The following is an 18,207-nucleotide window of genomic DNA, read 5'->3' as shown; positions in this document are numbered from 1 at the left end:
TCATCCTCGCTGTTCTACGGGTTTACTCCCACTCTATCATTGAACTTCCCCTTCCTAATTTGTTACTTTTACCTACCTTTGGTACCACTAATCCATCACGATTAACTGCGCGCGCAACTTTTTATGGCGCCAATCAAGTGCACTGAACTTTAAATATTTTTCAGCTCTCAAAATAGTAATTATTTATATATTTTTTTGACCTTCGATAACTTGTTTTTTACTCAATTTATCTTTTACACCTGTAATATTTTTTTTTCTTATCGATAATTTTATAGATACATTTTTTTTTACTGACTAATGAGTTAAAACGATGAAAATTAAGTTAGCCGACATCTAGAAATTTTTGTAATTTTTTTATTGATAAAATTATTGTAAAAAAATAAAAAAAAAATTTTTAAATCTATGAGTGCAATTTTTTAAAAACATTTTTAGCTCTAATTTAATATAAGAAAAATAATTAAAAAATTGACAACGTCGGCTAACTTTAGTGTCATGTTAAAAAGTTTATTATACTCAAAAATACTAAATATTAATAATATTTCATCCATTCATACTTGCAGAAATATAGTCTGAGAAGACGTAATAATCCGGAAACCTTTGTTTTTTTAATGCCTCTAGATTGAGTAATGTATTAAAAAGGTTTCACAATATAAATCTTGTGATGAGGGTCAAGAACTTTTTTTTTTCATCGTGTCAATTTAATTAATATAATATTACATATCCCCACCAAATAATAATAGTATAAAATAAGATACAAAAATTTTCTGCAGTAAGTTGCGTCAAAATATTAAAAAAAAAAAAAAAAATTAATAAGTCAGGGTCAAAGTAGTAATCTGGATTGTCCTGAAAATGTTAAAAATAAATCGTTGAGACATCGGTATCAAAATAGTCACAAAAGTATTGTTAGATATAACATATATGTATATATAAATATTAAAGTACAATAACGCTCACTGGTTTTATAGTCCTCTATCGATAGCCGATCGAACATCAATAAATATTGAAGTTTTAATGTATATAGATATTCTTGACTATCATGGTATTTTACTGAGGCTAATATAATGTAAAATTTACTAACAAACTTAGGTATCTATTGTACATTAGATTGTAAAGAAATAGTAACACTCCTCAGTACATTAATCTATACGTATCAGTGTATGGATGAGAAGATAATATGTTAGCTTCTACGAAATACGCGTCAAATAACAATTTGTATGCAGTATGAGTAAACGGATATGATAATACACTATAGTTATACGTAGATCGGAATTGCTTAATAATATTCTAAATACAAACAATACACAAATGGTAGGTAGTAGAAGAAGTAGGCTAGTCAAATTAAAAACACGGACTATAAAAAAGTGGGAATTAATTTTTCACCTGTCTATAGACATTTTGTGGTACTGATAGTACAATCATTTGGGCGTAGATCTTTATCTTTAACGTTGTTGCCTTTGACAAGCTAAATGAAGATAAAACGTTAAACATTGATGTGCGTATAGTAAACATATGTACATGTGTACACATAATGTATGACGTATATGCTTTTTTAATACGTTTAAACCGTTGTGGGATTAGTTAAAGAAGTTTTATTATATTTTTAAGCATACCAATGAAGGTAGCTCTTAATGCACATTTATTACAATAAGAAATATTTAAAAAATTTTTTTATTTTTACTCGTAAAATTATATTTTGATCCATTATACACAGTAAAAAATTTTGCGTCATTGCGTCAAAAAATGTTGTGTTAAAAATTTTTATATTAAATATTTTACACTTTCTTGTGTTAATTCAACACAATAAATATCAAATTTACGCATAAAACTGTTAAGTTGACGCAATGACGCAAAATTTTTTACTGTGTACACGGCTTTTAAAACAATTTAAGACTTTAATGAAATATTTCAAACATTTCAACTTTTTAAATTACTTGATACTGATAAATATTTTTGAAATGACAATAAAATATTTTATCGTGATAAAATAAAACAAATTAGGTAAAATGAGATCAATTGTGTTGAGATAGAAACTGGGAAGAGAGCAGCAGTGAGAACATGTAGTATGTAGTTCCTAGAGCTCACGAAGCCGTCTACGTTAAATCGATACTATTATCAATTATTACCATTACCACTACATCAGCAACAAGGTTGCAACTAAAGTACTCTAAGGGTGCATTTCAATAATATACTGGATAAGAAGTACAAATATCTTTCCGCATATCATTTTGAAATGTTTATATATTTATTACCAAATCCATATTTATTTTTTGTATTTAAAATATTTTTGTTTTTTTAATAAACCAATAATAGCAATTACTCATAACTTATGCCATCATGAAATATATTTGTTTAACTATAAAAAATTTAACAAGTGACACGTAACTCGCGCACATATGTTGAGTACTTCCATTGGAAAAACATAATTAAACATAGTTAAAACTTTGAATATTTAATAAAATACTTAACGAAATGTAATAGTTACTTGAACTTATTAAACTTTTTAGAAATATTATATGTGCATATGCACGTACTTATATACCTATACGTTTTAATATAAAGACTAAAAGTTTACTCTGTGGCACTGACATCGAAGGTATAATGTTTGTCCATAGTTGACTGTACGGTACCATTGCACAGTATGTCATATTTAATCAATCAATGTTTTATAACTTTAGTGTAATAAATAAATATAAACAATTCTTTGCAGATACATCTATGCGTTAGAGTTTATTTTATTTTCAATATTATATCACGGATCTATAATATAAAATTTATTGAATCGTTACCTCTAAACTTTTATAACTTTCGAATGAATTTAAAAATTTATTTATTTTATTATTGATTGGATATCTTCGGGTCAATGAATTTCTACATAAAAAATAGATAGACATTTATCAATCTAAAGTTTTTTTTAAGTATCAATATCAATCCAACCTAGATAATAAAAAATAACTTTTTAAAAAATTATATTACTTGCTTGTATAATAAAATTTATTGATAAATAGAGATTTGTTTTATAAAATAACAAATTTATCAGCACATACCTTTATCAATCTTGTGATATATGATTTATGAATATGATATCTCAGATCTATCACACATTCATTATCTTATCCAGGATTTTCCTGTTAAATTATTTTATTAATACTGTCCAATTATAAGTAGGAATTATTTCGACATGTAGAGATCACAAGAATCCGGTTTTACAGCGCAACGGTGTGTCATACATCTGACTAATATACCCCGTGTCTAGTTTCATAAGCTTTTTTCATGGATGAATATACCTTTTAGAAGTATTTTATTTCAAAATTATTTCGTTATTAATTTTTTTGAATCCTTTATTTGGTATGTAAATTTGTTTTACATCAAGTTATAATCTATTGGCAGTATGAGTTGAATCAAAAAATGATAGCCACTGAACTAGAAAGTTTTGATTTTTATTTAAATAGTTATGATTACAGATTGTAATGATATCTATTGAGTGATTGAAGAAATAAATATAAAGAGTTTCTATCAGTGATTAATAAAATTTTTAAATCGTATTATAATTACTTACTGAAAAATGAGTCTGAAGTTAGCAGACACTTGACAATTTTTTGATTTTTCTTGAAAAATCAACTAGGCATAGAAAATTATTTATAAAAATTTCATTTATAATTTTTCAAAGCTTCTAAAGATCAAATTTTTAAATAAAATTTTCTTGCTATAATTTATTTGTTAAAAAATTCTAAAAATTATCAGATGTCTCTCAACTTCAGTGTCATTATTGAAAAATATTTTATGATACCAAGAGTTGGAGATGACATTAAAATTAGCTGTCATTTGATAATTTTTTAATTTTCTTTGACAAAAAAATTTGTTCTAGAAAATTATTTTAAAAAAATTGCATTTTTAATTTATTAAAATTTCTACAAGTCCATTTTTTTTGCTATAATTTATTTGTTAAAAAAAATTAAAACAATTATGAAGTGACAGCTAAATTTAATGTCATGAGTTACAGACTTCTGATAATTTTTTTTTTTTTTAAACAACTAAAAAAAACTATCAGAAAGTGAAAAATTAATGAAAATCTATGAAAAGAATTAGAAAGATAATTTTTATAGATTTTTTGAAATAGCGGGTTTAAACTCAAAACTCACAGCATGATGATTATAACTGACAACTCAAGATCGCAAAGTGTTTTGAAACTAATAATATATTATTAGGATAAAATGTTTAAAAATATCACTATAAATATTCACAAAATGTTTTCCATTATCATTTTTGTATTTAAGAAAATAATCTTTATTTTGTTACTCAGATTTACTGTCAATTTAATTTGTATCTGTTGTCTGGCGCTTTGTTATGTATTAATGCCTTGTTTTTCTCTTTTTTCCGTGGAAATAAATAAATAATGCCATCTAACATTGAATTTACTGAACTAAGTATTAAACTGACGATCCAGAGTTATGGAAAGCAAAACTATAGTATAAATGATGTTTTATATGGACAATAAAAAAAAATTTAATTCAAAGAGTAAAAATGGCGGATGATAACGAGGACCAGTGGCTTTACGGAGATTCAAATGATGGAAAAGATAATTCTCCCAAAGAAGATTCGCTTGAAAATAATAAGGAATCAACGTCAAATTTAAACCAAGATGAGTTGAAAAATATTGAAGAGGGTAACGCGGAAAATAACCCCGAAGAGTCTACTGAGGTAAGTAAACATAACCTTTTTGGAGTATCTACCGGTGGAAATAAAATTAATAATGATACTGGAATAAGCAGACGACATTAAAGTTAGCAGTCACTAGAGAATTTTTAAATTTTGTTTAACAAAAAAATTAGTTTCAAAAAATTATTTTAAAAAAATTGCATTTTTAATTTTTTAAAATTTCTAAATGTCAATTTTTTTGCCACAATTTATTTGTTAGAAAAAATTCTAAAAATTAATAAATATCTGCTAAATTTATTTTTATAATAAGCAGACATCTGACAATTTTTGGATTTTTTATAACCAATCAACTATTATTCAAAAAAAATAATTTTTTAAACTCGCACCTTGGAATTTTTTACTAAATTTTTTTCATTGTAATTTAATTGTTGTAAAAATCTAAAAAATTGATAATACTGAAGTTAGCAGTCAGCTGTTAATTTAAAAAATTTTTTTAATAAATCAATTACAATAAAAAAATGCTTCTAAAAATTTTCATTAATTTTTACATGTGAAACTTTTTAATTTAATTTTTTTTTATAATAATTCAATTGCTATAAATATCTAAAAAAAAATTTTATATCTGTTAACTTCAGTGTCATAAAAATTGTTAAATGTTTGTTAAATTTAGTATCATAATTAACAATATATTTATTTATGTATAGCAATTAGAAGCATCAGCACCGGAAGAACATACGTCACAGGAGCCTGTTGAAGATGAAGAACAGGAGGTTGATGAAAATGGCACAAAAGAACCGAGCCAAGAAGACGCTGATGCTCCCAGTGATTCCGATTCAGATGATGACGTTCATGTGGTCATCGGTGATATTAAATCGACGCCAGCATATAATAATATAAATATTAAGCGCAGTGGGCTTTTAACAAACGCCTCCGGAATACCAGATAAATTAAACAAACAACCTGGTAAATTTAGTATCGATGAATTTGAAACAATTGGAGTTATAAATGGAATCCAAGCGCATGAGTTTAATCTTGATCAACTGGAGGATAAGCCGTGGCGCCAGCCTGGTGCTGATATTACGGATTACTTTAATTATGGTTTTAATGAAGAAACTTGGCGCGCTTATTGCGAACGTCAGAAAAGAATGAGAAGTGAATCGGGAGTCGGACTTGTTTTGAACGCCGGCTCTGGAGGACCAAATCTAATAAATACAAGAGTATCGCAAGTTGCTATCACCAATGATAATAGCAAGTACTCTGGTATCGCAGGACCTAAGAGAGCTGGACCACCACCTGGAAGAAAAATGGCTGGAACTATTGACGTGATTGGTAGTTCTGGACTGGCGTCACGCAGAAATCTCGATAAATCACCACCTAAGGAAAATGTCATTCAAGTTATGACTGCTGACCGACGAGAATATTCCAGAAAGCCAGGATTTCCTGACATGAGTGTACCACCACCGGGTCCTGGAATGGTACCACCTCCTTTCGATTTACCTCCACCTCCTGCTCCTTATCAGGAACCTCCGCCTTTTTATATGCCAGAACCTGATCCTTACTTCCAGAGCTATGAGCCAACACAAGACAGTCAATGGGGAAATGATCCCGTAAGTATTTTATTTGGTTAATATTTATTCTAATAGTTATTTTAATAATAATAATAATTAATAATAAATAATATCACGTTGCAGATGCCACAAGGGCGTATAAAAATTAATCACCCTTATGGCACCCAAAAACCACAAGGGCGTATAATAAAAATTCTGTTCTTTTTTTTAAGTTCAAAAAAATTTTTAGTTTGACAAAAAAATTTTTTTTACATTTCTACACATTTCGAGCGTTCCGAATTATTTTTTCGGTTACCGAAAAAAGTTTCACTGAGTAAACAATAACATCTTCATATAATTCTAATTAAAATTGTCTCAAAAATCAAAATTTTTAATTATTATATATTCACCCGAGGATGGTATGAGTGCTCATACCAACAATATTGTGGTGAAATAATTAATAAATAAAAATTCAATAGTCTCCAATTGGATTGGATTTTGGCGTACAAAAATAATAATAAATCCTCTTTAATAAATGATAATAATAATAATAAAAACTAATTAAAGTCAGGATGTTGTAGACCAAAATGATGTTATGTTTTTTTATTTCATTTATTTTAACATGCGACGTTTCGTCAGTTTTATTCTGACATCATCAGGCACCTTAAAATTTTACAAAATAAAAACACATAGTCCTTAATTTAAAAAAATAATTACTGCGCATGGCATTTTTTAATACACAAATTAGAATCCGTAATAAATAAAACGAAACAAATTCATTAAAATATATTAAAAAACCTTGTCGACAATATGTTTAAAAAATTAATCTATTATTTTCCAGTTAATATTGATAAGTAATAAATTATCAACAATAATTATATACGAATTTAGACCTAATTAAAGCAATAATAATAATAATAACAACACTAATTGTTTGCATTTTTATTTAATAGACTTGGCAGCCAGCAAATTTATCCATTCCATTGACAACATCTGATGAAAGCAAAGATATAGGTCCTAAATCAATTCCAACAATGGTACCACCCCTGGTGATTCCTCCATTGATCGCTTCTGGTCCACCAGGGCGCGATCCTGCCGCGAGAGGTGATAATTCGCGCGGTGAAAGGGAAGTTGATTCAATGGGCAGAGAAAGAGATCGAGAACGTGAACGCGACCGTGACCGTGACCGTTCAGAACGTGACAAAGACTCGTCAGTTAGAGAACGTGAGCGAGATTCAGTGACAAGGGATGAAGATAAAGAACGTGATCGTTCGAGGTCACAATATCGTCATAAAGAGAGGTAATATTTGATTTAATTTGTTAAATATAACAATAGTTGTCTCATTAAAATATGTTATTTTAATAATCATTTTATTTTTAATTATTTTAGACACAGACATCGATCACGATCACGCTCCAGACGGCATAAATCTAGATCTCGTAGTCCAAGTCGTCGTAAGAAGAAGTCACGACGTTCTGATCGTGAACGGTCAAAAGAAGAAAGTGAATGAGTTCTACATTTAAATACCTACTTAATAATTAATTTCAATTTCTCTGATTTATGGTGTGCTTTTAAAATAGCGCCTACTTTGTAAAAAAAAATAAATAAAAAGTTTGACAATGACAATATTGTCATGCTAATTAACAATTATGTTCTATTTGTTATAAGTATTATAAAAATTAGATAGTAATGTAATATTTAATTTGAATAAATTAATTTTTTTTTCGTAAAAAAAATAACAAAAGGCATGCAATTTATATTTATAAAAAATCGTTTATTTTTAAAAAGTCTATATGGAAGCAAAAAGGAAGAAAATTAGTAATGAAAAAAGCACGGTATGTAATGCCATTCAATGTATGGTTTTATATTATAATGTTGTTACAGAAATCTTTTTTTTCTTTCATTTTTAATAATAATTAAAAGTAATAATAGTTATGCTGTCAATAAAAATACTCGCGAGTGGATCGATCGACGGTCGTTATAATTTTTAATATTACCCTTTCTCGTTTACTTTTTCAAAATTTTATCTATCAATTTAGTAAGCATCGATCGTTTCACGCATACGAATATTTTTCCATTAACAATATTCATCGAAATCTTTTTTCATCAATCATTATACATAATGAAAAAAATGTTACATTTGTACAGCCATCAAATTTATGATACAATTAGATTACCGTTTTTTTTTTTTTTTTTTTAATTTGTTACCTTTTTTTACTTTATTTTTTAAATGTGTGTTTATTTGTGTTATAATAAATGTGTAATCTATAAATGAGTGAAAAATGCAATTGATATTAATACAAGTACATTTAATAATATTAATAATAATAATAATAATAATAATTTACATTTAATGATTATCAAATCATTAAGTACTTAATCAACCAAAAATTTTTTTTTTTAACATTCATTCAATTGTAATAGTGAATTATAATTGTTATTGAATGTAACTTGTATTAAATTAAGTAGCGCAATGACAATAAATAATATCTAATATGAAGAAATGTTGATGTTAATCGCGTATAAGAAACGAAGAAAAATAAAAATAAAATTGTAAGCAATTAAAAGCAATATTATTTAATTCTCATAACAATTACTTAAGAGCTTGAATATCTAAGACGTAATTATGTCGTTAAGAATAAAGATAGAAATAGTACAAAGAACTGTTATTTATTTTTAATTCTGTTTTACGGTTTTTTTTTTTTTTTGTTTTTTTTTTTTAGATTGAAACATCTATTATATTAATTCATTAATAATTATTTATATTATTCACTCAATACTTATTCAATAAACTTTTAAAATTTAAATATAGAGTAACTACGAATCAATTCTAAGTAAATATAGTCAATAATTATTGTTTTCATAACAAATCACTAATTCATATGTTTTATAAAATGTGATTTTAAATTTAGTTTCATAAATTCCAAATTTTATCAACTCAGATTACCAATTTTATCTGTAACGACAATAACGTCCGAAAAATATAAAATTGTTAAATCGATTTTTTTTTTAATTTTAAATAATTTTTAACATTGCTTTAAAAATCAATTTTTATATAAATAAAAGAAAATCATTATTTTTAAAAAATCAACTGAATATTTCAAAGAAAAAACAATAATATTTTTTTCATATTTGAAATGTTTGTGTTGATGATGTGTGGAAAAATGTACGGTATGAATTTTTATAAAGGTAAATATATAGAATGAGAACGATAAAGAGCGAGAGAAAGATATAATTATTATTATTATTATTATTATTCAATCTAGTGCGTTTTTAAAAACTGCCCATGAATGCTGTTTTTTTTTTTTGTTCTTTCATTTAAAATGTTACAATATTTATCTATTCTTACTGCTCTGCGCCTGTTATAAAAAACTTTGTCGAAAATGGATTATTTTACTATTTTTGCTGGCTATTTCTTTGTATCTCTTGTTATTATAATTTTTTTTTCTACACTCTATACAAAATGTACTACACTCTATACATGTTTTTTTTTTTTTTTTTTTATATTTATTTATTCATATGCTTCTCCATCCCACTTATTAATATAATATACTATTTTGGAATACAAACTTTTGTTAATTTATAATAATCAATCTCGTTTATTAAATGTCAATTGGATTTAATTTCGTTACATCATTCAGTTGCTATCAATTTCTTTTTGTATATAAAACAAAGAGATATTTTCAACAATATTTTCTTTTAATTTTAAAAATCGAATTTTTATGAGTTATAATTGTAAACAATAAAAGAAACACTTTATATTGTTTCAGGTAAAAAAATATCGTTGAAATATTTTTTTGTAAATTCACGCTTTTATCTTAACATTCTTCGATTTATTTATTGATGAAAAATTATTGCGAATGATTGCAATTATATACAGGTATTTTTTTTTTTTTTTTTAATTATAAACAAAAAAAAATTGGTTTACAATTTTTTAAGCGATTTTTGTTCAACTGCATGTAAAATGAATAGCACGCTACTGTACATCAGTCTTAACATCAGGGCGCACTATTCCTGTATGGATACTGTGTGATGAACAATTACAATAGAAATGAAATCAAGTCGTAATAATAATAATAATGATGATATATATGTAAATGTTTATGCTTTACAATCGTTTTACAGATTAAAAAACTACATTATTATTGTTAATATTAGTATAATTATAATCATTATTTGAATTATGAAAATGGTGATTCAGAATGCTAAATTATTTTGAAAAGTTCACTATGTTAAATATATAATAATGTTTTAATAAATGTCTTGCGTATATAACAATATGTACTACAAGTGGGAGGTCGCAGATCTTTTTCATATATATATAATACAATCAGCGTGTAATAATATAAGTAGTAGTAATAAAATCATATACAATTGTTACAATATTTAAATATTACTTATTACATGTATTATTATATCGACCAGTTTTTTTTTTTATAATCCTTTAGATATACATATACAGTTATTATATATATATTTATATATATGTGTATATATTTATATATATATACACTTAATATTTATAAAATTACGCAAACAAATCTATTACTTATTAAATAATTAGTGTTTTTATCGTACGTGAAAATCCTCGAAGCGTTTTTCAATAATCTGTTGTTAATTATGATCAAAAATATTTAAAAAATTAAATAGAATACAAAAAATAAAACGTCAATTTTTCAATTAAATTGGCACACAATTAGTTAAATAAAGCATAATAATCCAATACAAGATGCAAATATTTTTTTTTTTCAAGATTATTTACAGCAATGTCAAATTTTCATTTGCTGAAAGCTTCATATTAATTAGTTTTGTTATAAAATATATTTATGCAATAATTTTATAAACGGTAAATAGTTTTTCGCTAAATTACATTAAAAAAGATACAATTACAAATTTAAATTGAAAAACGAACAAATTTAGTAGTTTTAATAGTTGATTAATTTTTTGAATAATTCAAGTGAAAAAATATGATTATTGAAATAGATCGACAGATCGTGTACATTGAATAGCTGACATGTGTTAGCATGAACAGAAATATAAATGTAATCTGAACAATTGATTAAATAGTTACTTGAAAATTTGAATGCTATATAAAAAATGTACATTATTTATAAATAATATCAATATTAATTGTAGCACATTTAAATTGTTAAATATTTAATATACCTTTGACTTTAAAAAAAAAAACTAGAATGTATTGATGAATATTTGATTTACGACATATAGATTTAAAGATATTGTTAAATGAATAAAGAGACGGCTGATTAAAAAATTTAATCAAAAGCACGAGGATAATACGTCGACATTAAACATCCTACATAATAATATTTATAAAGTACTATATACGGGTTTTTTGCTTATGTTTTAAATATATATGCATATATATATATATAATACGCTTAAGTCTATAAATATTAGCGATTATTAATAACATAGAATTGTAATAATAAAAATTAAGAAAAAAAGAAAAGAAACTAATGTTATTTCTATGTCAATGAATAACTTAAAAAATGATACGACATGAACAATTTTGCGACTTTATTTTCATTAAATTTTTTTTTTCATGTTGTTTTTAAAATAGTAATTAGGATTGGTTTGAAAACTCCGACGACATGTGATACACTGTTATATATATATATATATATATATATATATATATATATATATATATTTTTTTTTTTTTTTTTTCGTATATAAATATAAATAATGTAATCTGTTATTAACACGTGACGACTGATTTACAAAGATAAGGAACTACAATAATTAATTAATTATTAATAGTTAAATAATTATTTTCATATTATTGTTTATATTTTGTCGGTGTAATTTTCACATTTATTTATTTTTTTTTAATTCAATTTTTATTCATTCTGATAAGATGTTTACTCTGAGATGTATTTACTGGAATGTCTATACCGATTTCTTTTAGTAAAAAATAATAAAATAATTCTTATTGGCTCTCACAGTTTTAAATTAATACCCATCGCAGTAATTTATTATTATTCGCATTTATTTAATGGAATAATTCGTGAGAGGAAAAAGAGAGGGAAAAAGATAGTTACTCTAAAAATTTGACAATTTTCAATATTAAATGGTTATATACAATATTTTACAAAGAAATATGCTATAGTTTCTCTTCCTCAATTGTTTCCTCCAATGAAAAAATTTTTATTCGTGATTCTTTGATATTATCATGTTTCTTTCATATAGAAGATGAACACTGTTTTCGAGTTGCTCGTATTTACTTTATTTTTTATTTTATTTTTTGTTTTATTTAACACCTACATTACAACGAAATATTACATATTGTACAAGAGAGATGCAACTCGATTAACATGAGTGTTTACTGTGATTTTAATTCATATAAAAGAATTTTCGAAGTCTTACAGCTGTATATAACAAAAAAATATCTCGCGTGAAAACTTATTTTAAATTCATATAAACTTAATGCAAATAATGATTAAATTTATTTACCAAGACATTTAATTAAAAATTTTAAATAATTGTTAGTGTTTGAATTCAAACGCTTAATTTATTATTAATATAAATTACTGCGATGGACTTAATTTTAATTGCAACATATTTAAACGCCATTATAGAATAAAATGTTGACAAATAATCGCAAATAATTTTAATGGGACTATGTTTAAAGTTATCGCTCGTAAAAATGTTTAAACAACTTTTTTCGAGTTTTTTTTTTTTTTTACAATATACAATAAGATTTTAATTATTAATTAATAATATATAAATTTATCGTATTATTCACTATTGATTTTTTTTTTTCATAAAATCGATTTTTGCTTAAACATCATTTTCGTCAAATGAATGGGTTTTTTTTTTTTTTTTTTTTTATTTTACAATGTTTTAGTAATAATGTTAACGCTAATGAGGGGGAATTGCTTACACAAGGACTCAGAAACGTTATATAAATTAAAATCGGTATTTTACTTATTGATTTTGTTTCTTCCTAAATAAGTCTATCTAACGGTAGAGAATGTAAACCACACTTTGTTCTTTTTCTAATTTAATTAAATTGTAATTATAATACACAATATTCACAAAGTCGTTTAAAAAGATAATTGAATATTTTAACGAAATATATAAAAAAAAAAAGAGTAATTATAACTAAGAATAATGATAATTATTATAATATTCATAAAATATGAGAGTAAATATTGAAATTTATTTCGATTTCACAGCATCATATGTGAAAAGCGGGTTGTTGACGTATCTATACACCTCGTTATTTATTAATTATTTATATCACAATTTACAGAATTAGCATAAATGAGAAAAAAAGCCGAGCTTTCTTGAGATTTACTAAAGGAATTTATATATTCATTTTTTTTTAAATCAAATAATTTAAAAATTTCTAGCTCTTCATCTATAAATAAAAAAAATTAAGAAGACGGAGCTTCTAATATATTTTTTACCTCGCCTACTATCATTTCATGTCATATTTATTCTTCACTTTCAATTATTCACACTTTCAATTTCATATTAAAAAAAAAAAAAGGATGAATTATTAAAAATTATTTTTAGCATGAAAACGTTGACGATAAAAGACAAAAAATTACTTAAGGTAAAACAATGAAAGTGGATCAAAATCGAGAACATTATTAAATTTCACTGTCATTATGTGTCATAATGTTGAATGACGTCTTCTATAACTTTCTATGCGTCACAAAAAAAAAAAAAAAAAAAAAAAAAAAAAATCAACACATTTTTTTCGTCACAATTTCAAACATACAATTTACAATTTTTTATCTGATCTTTAAATGCATGCATTGCTAAAGCTCTAGCTATCTCTAAAACATTATCCTCATTCTTCAACTTTACAGAAAGCAATATTAAGATTGTTAAAAGAAAATACTAATAATAATGAAACGTAAGGATGTATATACCGATTTAAACAAAATGTCTATCAATTAATCAATGCCTAGTCGGTATTTTTTTTTTTTTTTATTTACCTCGAAATAAAAGAAAAACTTGTCTTTACTTGAGTAAAGTTAAGTGACAACGAGATTCTTCAAAGCTAACTCTATAAAAAAAAAAAAAAAAAAATATTTTCAAAAGCATTTACAAACAATTACAACAGTTTATAAATGAAAAATAAAAGAGGCAATTTAACTTAGGGGAAAAAAAGGCTTTAACTATACATTAAGAAGAAGCTCGTTAATCGCATTTGTCTGGTCGTGATTTGCAGCTGGTTAATTATATTATCCTCAAATTATACAATTCGCTGTCGTATTTATCTAATCAATCACCATCGAAAACTTCCCATACATCTACTAAACCGTAAAAAGTAAGCTTTTTACTCAATTTTTTCATAGCGTAGGATCGTCATTATTTCGTTTCAAATTATTCACTGAGATTTTTTTCAATTCAATTTACAGAACCTATCTCTTTTATCGATAGAAAAAAATATCTGTGAATATTTGGTAAGTAAAAAAAAATTATTAAATTAATTTTTTTTAATCGTTGGAAAACGTTATGTATATAACTGATCCAAGTCTCATTCAAATTGATAGATATTTTTCTCAACTCTCTATTAAACGAAAAAAAAAAGTAATAGCCATCATCGTTTTAAATTTACAAAACCTGGGTTGATTGCTGAGTTTGTGTCGATACAGAACCTGCAGCAGATGTCGGTGGTCCAATTGGCCCAAGATCACTCGTATTATTTGTTGTGCCTGCTGGAGTTGATACACCAATCGCTGACGCTGTTTTCATGAAAAACTTCTCGAGCTTAACAATTATATGTTTTCCGTAAGTATATTTACGGAGGCTGCTTAAATGTGGCCGTATTTTATGCATCAATACTTTGCGTTGTGCTGGTTCAGCAACATCAATCATCTTCTGTACGACATAATTCGCATATTGATCTTTCATCATGACATTTAAAGCGCTGTAAAAAACATTTGTTGCAGTGTAATAATTGAATAATAGAAAAAAATAAATTTACATTTATAGATAAAAATAAACTTACTTATCATTGAAACCGCAGACTTCCTCGATAAGAACAGCGCGTTCTTGTCGTGTAGCATGTGTAACACATTTTTCAACGACGTTACTCGCAAATTTATGCTGAGATAGAGCTAAAACTTTTCCTCTGACACTACTAATAAGCTGTGCTTTATCTTCAATTTTACCGTGTTCAAGTACATGTTGAATAACATAATTTCCATATTGATCTTGAATCAATTGATCTGTTGCTGCGTGTAATTCTTGAAGAATCCCTTGAGTTTGTTCGGGTGTACAATGCTCTAAAATACGCTGAATCACTCGACAACCATACGGATGTGTACTTAGAGAGTACACCTGACCGGCAAATGCACCAATAACAAACTGAAGCGCTCGCGGTTCAACACACTCAATGCATTTTTGAACGACATGATTTCCGTTCTGATCTTTCACGCATTTCAACACGTGACCATCTAATTCACGTACAATTTCCTGTTGTTGTTCAGGTCCAATGGACTCAAGTGCTTTCTGAATTACTCGGCATCCGTACATTTGAAGTGCCAGTGGCAATACATGACCTCGAACCTAATCAAACATAAATTTAATTGTATATTTTAATATTTTCATAATATATTGCTGAATGAATATTCATTTTAATATCAGTATGCGTAGAATAATCATAATTAGAGAAAGTCATATGACACGCAAATTTTAATCATTGAAAAATGATTATTTTAAATTGTTTATTTGACAAAAAAAAATACCTTTTGAGCGAGTGTCGATTTTTGTTCTGGCGTGCCAAACTCGAAAAATTTCTGAATCACATAATTTCCAAACACATCAGTCATAAGTGAATATGCAGACGCAAGAATTTCTTGGAATACGAGTTGTTTTTCTGCTGCTGATGCACGTTCAAGTTTCTGTTGAATGAAACGCGAGCCGTGTTGATCCTGGCTGAATTCAACGATATGGTTGGCTAGATCTCGTAATTGGAGACTTGGAAAACTAAATAAACATAATAATCATCATTATTAAATATTTCTACGCTTCAACTTTCTTCAAGAAAATATTAAACAAAATAGAACAAAATAAACCAACCGATTATTTCTAAAATCTTCTAATAATCGTGAACGACCACCCGCGCCTTTGTCTCCCACTCCTGACGCTGCACTACGTCCAGGTTTTCCAACTAAGTTTGGAAAGAGAGAACTACTGGATCCAAATACACCATTTGCTGTTAAAGTGGGTACTACACTCGTGCGGAATTTAGCTTCGGCGCCAGGTGCTGCTGACACGCGGTTAGCTCCACCGACTAAACCACCTAATGATCCTCCAATTGTCGGTGGTGGCGTCAAAGAGAGCCCTAAAGGACTGGGAGAAGCAGTTACAGTCCCTAAAAAAAAAATAAATTATTGTTAATACGTTATTGGTTATTTATTTCACAACTTTTTATGCAATTAATATTAAAATAAAATTCTGGTTTTATTGTAAAATAAATATTTAAAAGGTCACTTGTTCAAGCTTGTAACAAGTAAGATGTTTCAAACTTGCTATCCTTGTACATAAGTTCTTATTTCAATAGAACAATTTATGATTTTTTTAACTTAATTTTCAATGGAAAAAAAAAAAAAAAAAAAAAAAATATATATATATATATATATATATATATATATATATATATATATATATATATATATGATTATAAAATATAAAGTTATTTGAAATTATATAAAATTTTTAATTAATTAAAATTCAAGTATTTATATTTTACCCAAGGCACCATAACTTTGTGGCCATTTCCCACGGCTATATTCTAAGCTTGGACTAAATGCTGATGTATTTCTATCAAATGAATCTCGTCTACCCGTTGATGAAGCTCCAAGACCTAAACCTGATGGTAAATAAAATACAAACGATACATTAGTATATTAAATATAAAATATATTATAGAAAAAAAGAAACAGTAATGAGTTAGCAGATAATGTTGCATGCAGATGAATTGATTTAGTTAAGTAATAACAACAAAAAGCAATAATTATATACAGTACGCCGACAGAGCAAACTAGTTAGTACCTGTGCTCTGTAGTTGAGCCGGCGAGCCAAGGGCACCAAGTGGCGAGCCACCGTAACCCAAAGCTGCCAAGCCAGCAGCAAGTCCTGTACCCTGTTGTTGTGCTTGCTGTACAGCAACCGCTTGAGCTTGAGCTATCACTGCCGCACTTCCTGCCGCGAGACCTGCACCAAAAGCCCACAACCCACGCGGTTTGTTTTTTGTTTAGTTTCTCTATTTAATAAGCTGCTAATATTAAATGTGTACAATATTTTATTTTTTTTTAATTATTTTTGTTTAATCCTATTAATTAATTTTGATCCGCTTATTTATTTTTATGTTAAACAAACCATACACCTATCATTAGTTACATTCCCAATGATACAATAATAACAATAACAACAACAATAATAACAATAATAATAATAAAAACAAATATTAACAAAAATAATGAATGAATGTATAATTTGGATTAAAAACAAAAATACGTTTTAACGATAGATATTTTAATCACAGGGTTAATTGATTATGCTTCAACTGACGATTATTAATTTATGAATAAAATATTACCTAAGCATTCACCGGGTGTAGCATTATTATGAGATGTTGAGGTAGGCTGTGAATATAGACTCGGTGGAGGTGGTGCCGGTGGACCTGGTGGTTGTGAAGGAGCTCTGTTAACAAGAACAGGTGCTGGGCTGACTAATCTCATGGGTGTTGCTGCTGATCCAAGACCTCGTACACCCGCCATTACTAAGGACCCATTTTGATCATAGTATGTAGGTATTACTTGGTACTGTCCTTGAACCTACAACACAAACATTCAAGATGATTAAAATTTATTAAAATTAATCCTAAACAAGTTAGCTAAGATATTCTCCACCGTGTTTGTTAAACTACTATTGCCTCAACAGTATTAATCTTTCATAAAACATAAACTTATACATTTTTATAGCTCTTTTTAGTATTATCAATATCATTATTATCAT

The 18,207-nt window shown here is 26.5% G+C and overlaps 2 protein-coding genes across 4 annotated transcripts in view; one reads left to right on the top strand and one right to left on the bottom strand.

Annotated features, from left to right (window-relative positions):
* Positions 1-4,506: 4,506 nt before the first annotated feature.
* Positions 4,507-7,854, top strand: Fip1 (Factor interacting with poly(A) polymerase 1). Its single transcript, XM_074249051.1, has 4 exons — positions 4,507-4,698; positions 5,361-6,263; positions 7,157-7,503; positions 7,594-7,854. The coding sequence occupies exons 1-4, from the start codon at positions 4,522-4,524 to the stop codon at positions 7,712-7,714; spliced, it is 1,548 nt and encodes a 515-aa protein (XP_074105152.1). The 5' UTR covers positions 4,507-4,521; the 3' UTR covers positions 7,715-7,854.
* Positions 7,855-8,044: 190 nt separating this feature from the next.
* Pum (pumilio) overlaps positions 8,045-18,207 on the bottom strand; it is a 65,377-nt gene continuing 55,214 nt past the window's right edge. For all 3 annotated transcript variants that reach the window (XM_074249048.1, XM_074249049.1, XM_074249050.1), the window contains 6 exons: positions 17,789-18,026; positions 16,940-17,059; positions 16,267-16,561; positions 15,933-16,173; positions 15,194-15,753; positions 8,045-15,112 (listed from right to left, as the gene is read on the bottom strand). In XM_074249048.1, coding sequence (XP_074105149.1) covers positions 14,797-15,112; positions 15,194-15,753; positions 15,933-16,173; positions 16,267-16,561; positions 16,940-17,059; positions 17,789-18,026 — 1,770 coding nt within the window. In that variant the 3' untranslated portion in view covers positions 8,045-14,796. The remainder of the gene's footprint in view (positions 15,113-15,193; positions 15,754-15,932; positions 16,174-16,266; positions 16,562-16,939; positions 17,060-17,788; positions 18,027-18,207) is intronic.

The sequence above is a fragment of the Cotesia typhae genome, unplaced genomic scaffold, assembly GCF_013202065.1.
Source record: "Cotesia typhae breed Kobodo isofemale line unplaced genomic scaffold, CoteBio_Ctyphae contig_5, whole genome shotgun sequence".
NCBI classification, from domain to species: domain Eukaryota; kingdom Metazoa; phylum Arthropoda; class Insecta; order Hymenoptera; family Braconidae; genus Cotesia; species Cotesia typhae.
The sequence above is the reverse complement of the archived record's forward strand: the minus strand, read 5'-3'. Positions and strand labels throughout refer to the sequence as shown.

Coding starts and splice junctions, on each gene's coding strand:
- Fip1 (XM_074249051.1), top strand. CDS start 4,522: ATGGCGGATGATAACGAGGACCAGTGGCTTTACGGAGATTCAAATGAT. Junction 6,264..7,156: donor GTCAATGGGGAAATGATCCC/GTAAGTATTTTA, acceptor TTTATTTAATAG/ACTTGGCAGCCAGCAAATTT. Junction 7,504..7,593: donor CAATATCGTCATAAAGAGAG/GTAATATTTGAT, acceptor TAATTATTTTAG/ACACAGACATCGATCACGAT.